The 6,000-nt window shown below is 35.8% G+C and overlaps 1 protein-coding gene across 1 annotated transcript in view; it reads left to right on the forward strand.

The window, feature by feature from the left end:
• LOC148940718 (neuropeptide SIFamide receptor-like) overlaps positions 1-5,526 on the forward strand; it is a 292,968-nt gene extending 287,442 nt beyond the window's left edge. Inside the window, exon 6 of the mRNA XM_089105050.1 lies at positions 5,335-5,526. Within this exon, the coding sequence (XP_088961176.1) occupies positions 5,335-5,415 (81 nt within the window). The 3' untranslated portion in view covers positions 5,416-5,526. The remainder of the gene's footprint in view (positions 1-5,334) is intronic.
• Positions 5,527-6,000: the final 474 nt, after the last annotated feature.

The following is a 6,000-nucleotide window of genomic DNA, read 5'->3' on the forward strand; positions in this document are numbered from 1 at the left end:
ATAGCCTTATTTATAGTGAAGCGTTTCTTAGTCGTATGTTTACTCGAATATTCAACACGTACCATTTTTCCACACCCGCCACAAAACTCAATTCCTCCTAGAATTATTTAAACTAAACACTTACACCCACGACTCAAATTATTCACATAAAGACAAACTACCCTGATTTACGGTCATAAGTCTACGCAAATATTCAGCAAGCACCATTTTTCCGTACTACCCATAAAACTCAGGTCATCCTATAATTGCCTCAAATGCATACTTGCCCCCACCTCTAGTAAGCTAAGAAAAACACTATAGCCTTATTTATAGTTATATTTCTACCCTAATATTATGCACATCACATTTTCCTGTACCATCAACAAAACTCAATTCATCATAGAATTATTTAAACTAAATACTTTTCATGTTAAAAAATTATCCAATCACTAATTACCCCTTTTTTGCAAATGTCAATCAAAGAATTCTGATTGTAGCGTCCAATTTTTTAAATAACAAAGTGAAGTGTTATTGTCTATTGTTAAATAACGTGTATCACTATAAAAAGTGAAGTGTATCACTATTGTTAAATAACGATAGTGAAGCGTTTCTTAGTCATATGTTTACCCGAATATTCAACACGTACCATTTTTCCGTACCACCCACAAAACTCAATTCCTCCTAGAATTATTTAAAATAAATACTTACCCCCACCCCAGAAAGTTCAGAAAGACACAATAGCCTTATTTACAGTCGTAAGTCTACACGAATATTTAACGAGTACCATTTTCCGTACCAGCCAAAAAAGTCAAGTCCTCCTAGAATTTGAAATTAAATACTTTTCATGTTAAAAAATTATTCAATCACTAATTACCCCTTTTTTGCAAATGTCAATAAAAGAGTTCTGATTGTAGCGTCTAATTTTTTAAATAACAAAGCCTACACACATGTACACACTGTGGTTTCAAAAACCCATCTAAAGAAGACAAGGAAACATAATCTCCTCAAAACTTAATTTTTTTGGCAATTTGCACGTGAAACTGTGTGAGGGAGGACTCGCTCTCTTTGAAAAGGCGTAGAGGTCCCGTAGAAATGTTTACCTAGGGCATCCATAGAAATGGAAGGCCATGAGAGAGGATACTCACTCTCTTTGAAAAGGTGTAGAGCATCCATAGAAATGTTTTCCTAGGGCATCCATAGAAATGGTACTTAGATCTCTACTTGCCTGATGTACATTTTTTTTTCCTGGTGACTCGATTGGAAACTGAAAGTTATAGTGGCCTTTTTAAGAGTCAAAAGTTACTGGAAGGCAACTAACCCCCCTTATTTTATACCGGGTGGAAGCAATAAGAGAAAGTTTAGTCGATTACTTTCAGAAATATTGCACCAGGTAGAAGCAACGTCAAAATAGTACAGTACATGGAAATAGCCAAAAAAGGTTCTTTTCCCTTATAAAATCCATTTTGAGCATTCGGGGCTTGTAGTCAGTTACTAATATTATTTTAAGGCCTTACAACTTATAGTCTCGTATACTTTAAGTTTAATATCAGCTTTTCAAGCGGAAACAATTGGATTAGTCGATTCTAAATAACTTATTACCTTGATAATATCTAAGCTTTCAAGTTTTTCTGACATTTCGGGGCACTCTGTCTCTAGTAGCAAAAAATTATGTTCTTACTTAAAAGAAAATGAATTGCACTTCCCTTTTAAGCTTGATTTTAGCTTCAACATATTTCATTTTCCCTGAATGAGCCATTGAACAAATCACCGACTAAGTCCACGAGCTTTTTTAAAGACAGAAGTTTACTATCCATTATTTATCCAATTACGAAAAAACAGTAAATGATCTATACCATCAAAAATCCCAATTGTTAAGAAAAAGCAAGGGCACTTGTGCTCAGCTTTTACAGTAATTTCTTGGCCTCCGTAATGGGACACGAGAACTGCTGTGTAGCTCCAATGCTTTGATAACCGTTTAAGTCAGAAAAATTGGAATTTTCTAATTTTTGTTTTCCGCATTTTACGTGACCCTAAAAATAGGCCATTAAGCTGGTCAGAGAAACAATTTTTATTGTGGATGTTGGAAAATAAGTTCGGAAATACTGCTTTTATTTACAGTTTTTCTTGTCCATTTTTATCCTGGATATCCTGCTTTTAATGGCTACATTGTATCCTGCTACATTGGCCAACTTATTTTGACGTTGTGCCATGACATTGGCAAATAATTAAATTGTTATAAGGAAAAAAACCTATGCCATGAGGAGGGTTTGTCTTTCCATGCCTGAAATTGTTCTTTATTTACTGGGATACATTGTAAGTTGATAATGTTTATAGGTTTATGATTTCGTTGAGAATTTCCTCATTTACCCAATTTTACACGAGCACACAGTCACACGGAGTCACAAGACGGAGTCACACGGAGTCACGGAGTCACAAGTCACAAGTCACGGAGTCACGGAACACGGAGTCACAAGAGCAGCCGAAGAAGTTTTCTTCCGCGAAATTTCTATTTTGCTTAGCACTAGGGTGCAAAACACACACTTATGGTTCTATAAAACAATTGTTTAATTAGACCCCTAACCGTCAAATCTTGGGAAGCCACAAAAAGCCCTATATTACTCGAAAATGCTTTCCGTTGGTTTTCGTCTAGTCTATTTATTAACGACACTTCTTGAATACAGATGTACTTGCGTTAGCCCAGTGCCAGCACAGATTGAGGCTGCGTCAGTCCCAGGAGTGGAAGATCTTGTCAAGCAGAGATCAATCCACTGTGCCACCACAGGCACTTTGTTCAGAAAGGTTCATAAATTCAAATCCCTCTGCAATTTTTGATGTATTTGGTTTAAGATGATATACTAGCAGTTGTATTAATTAGCGGTTTTAGAACTTTTTTTAAATAAGCAACGCATAAGTCTCTTGGAAGATCAAGATCAGAAGGTTTTGGCGACGAGTACAGCAGTTAATAAATAACTCGTTTTTATTGATTGTCACTTGTCGTATAAAACGCTTTGAAGTATTCTTCGCTTCAAAAAACAAATATGAGTCACTGTTTTATGTTTTAATCTGTTTAATCTTTAGACTATGTTTAATCTTTAATATGTTTCCACCATCTTTTCCAGTTGCTATCTATTTAATCGAAAATGAGCAAGAGTGACAATCATTAAAGGCAAATTTGAAGTCACGATCGCACGATGTCTAACGAAAAATAGGATTATCAAGAGACATGTGTATAACATAAAATACGATGAGTCCCTTAAATGAATTCTACTAATCTAAAACCTGCTCAGGGTCAATTTTACTTCATTTTGTTGAGGGTCCTGCACATTTATGGCATTGATAGATTACTAATGGGTTCAGCCGCTCCTATCTCTTCTTTTAAATATTTTGCCTCTAATAACGGTTAAAAGCCCTTACATTTGTAACATCTCTAGTTTCTTACGCTTATACAGTATTCATGTTTAGGGGATTTTGATTGGTCACAATTGCCTACCCTGCCCACAGAAGGAATAAAAACGCTTAGATTTTCCGCAGTCATAAATCGTTTGATTATCTTTTAATTACCACCAGATAGCAATTTGGCCCTCTTCGGGCCAAAGTTGCTGTTTTATGCTAAAAAGTGGAAACACCGGCAGTCCTTTGGCGCGGTCGACTATACTACTTGAAAACAGCAACCCATTTCGCATCGTACTCTAGAGAAATCGAACATATCCGGCTGATGATTCATATTTCAGAGGAAAAAATATGAAATTTTGCATTCTGCAGACGGATGCTTGAAGCCACTGCTCTAGAGTCCTCAGACATACTGAATTTGATAATGTAACTTCCGTCAGGATCGCCATTTTTTTTCAGTTATTTTCCTTTTTTAACTGTTTTTTTACGCTAATAATTTTCAACTGAAAACTTTACAATTTGATGGATCTTACTTACCGGGAATTACCATGAGTAATAAGTTTTTTATATATATATTGTTACAAAATGTACAAATTCCCTTAAAACTTTTGAATTTAGATGCCAGGTAAAGCAGGAAAAGGCCTGGTCCTGCAGTAAGTTCAAGTTCATATCTTTCTTAAAAATTATTTACTATTACAAAACAAAATAAAAGGTAGTTTCAGAGGTAAAGTATTAGGCATTATCAAAAGGTTTACTCCTGAGACGGGGATGGATGAATTGATTTTCAACATAACTCCTTAAAAAAGTCTCACAAGACATTTTTTTTAAACGCGTTCTTAAATTTTTCGTCGCTGTGTGCCGTGGTTCGTTCTTTACTAGGTTGCAACTGTCGCTTCCAGGGCCGTCACGTATTGGGAGGGGGGGGTCCCCAATGTTTTGATCACTCGGTAAAAAAATAGTCAGTAAAATCGTGGCACGAAGCGCCACGATTTTTCCGACGCCGTTAAATTTCTCATCTACAGAAAATGTCATCTATAGAAATTTTTTGAACTTGGTCGGTAAACACAGGAGTTTTAACGACTCCTGCCATGATTTTATTGATGGTGCCACAATTTTCCATTTGGTTAAATAAACAGCATTAAAATAGTGACATGATATGTACCGAAATCTAAATATCTGTTGGTAAATGCAGCGGTTTTACCGACTTGTTCAGTGATTTTACATATTGTATTTGAAACGGACATTATGCTAATTATTGAAAAAAGCAGTTGGTAAAAATGACCAGTCAGTCGGTAAAATCTCTAGCTCCCCCCCCCCCAAACATTTTCGCTAGTAACGACACTAGTCGCTGCAACCATGACATAAAATAGCAAGACAGAAAATTTGATAACTCAGAATTACAAGGTAACAAGACGCATTTTCCATAGGTACGGGAGATAGTCTTATGCCCGTGCTACATTATAGTCACAGTTGTCGATAAAATCAAAATTACGCACGACTACAGCGCCAATTAAGTTCGCCGTTCGTAATTTCTCAAGTTGAGCGCTGTCCTTCTTTCAAGCATAAATTTCTCGACTGACCAATCAGAGTCAACGTTAAGGCATACTTTTTGAAACTAGAAAAGATGGAAACTTAGAACAGCGGTTTTCTATTTGGGAGAGGAATTTGACACAAGTTAAGAAAACTTAGCATTAGTAGAGAACAGTTGGAGCAAACTCTTTAAATTAATTTCTTGCATTTCTAATTTTTTGCTATTTAAATACAAGTGTGACGCTAAAACCAAGAAAATTTTCATGTCATTCATGAAAACTGGCTTTCTTTATTGATAGATGTGACTATGATGTGGCAAGGGTATTAATAAAATGATCGATTTACATAGTTCGGGTTCGTTAACTTGTTTATTTTACTCCGAGCGCGTCGTTATACAAAAATTATACTTAAGAAAATGTCCTCTCTCCTTTTTAGGCAAGCTTCATTACCAGTCCCCCCAGAAGACACAGTTCAAGAGAAAGCCGAGGTGAAACCCATTTAGTTACAGAATTATAGTTGCAAAGAGCGCAAGACTTTGTGGAAGACAAAATCTGGAGGACGATTTAGTTCACAATGTATGTTACATACTCAAGATAATATAACTTGCACTTCTTTGCAAATAAACGTTCTTACAGATCGTTGGGGACTTGTACATATTGATGATGGTAGACTGAGCATGTTTCCCGATTCCTCCAGGACCAAAAATGTATAACAATGGCAATTTCTGATAATATTTACAAAATTAACAATTCGGACAAAAATTTATTTTTAACCTTTGCTTCCCGTTTAAAAAGGAAGGGTAGTGTCCCCTCTCCCACAAAAAGTTCGGATTCCCATTGGGTATTATATTTTATTAAAAGAAGAAGGCCTGTCCTATTGCATACAAATCCCCTGTTCTATTTACAATTCCAATTGTGATTAATATCCACGTGACTTGGATTTACTTTGATTATTGACTTGGATTTGGATTATAATCTGGAACCAATGGAGTATATCTTAGTCTTTTAGTGCTTTTGAAACTTTAGACAGATCTTTCGCTTACGTAATGTTAAATGGCCAATCCAACCAGGTGCAACAGTAAATACTAGTATGCTCGTAGCA

The sequence above is a fragment of the Artemia sp. Qi Xiang Cuo genome, chromosome 19 (assembly GCF_049724085.1).
Source record: "Artemia sp. Qi Xiang Cuo chromosome 19, ASM4972408v1, whole genome shotgun sequence".
Classification (NCBI taxonomy): Eukaryota; Metazoa; Arthropoda; class Branchiopoda; order Anostraca; family Artemiidae; genus Artemia; species Artemia sp. Qi Xiang Cuo.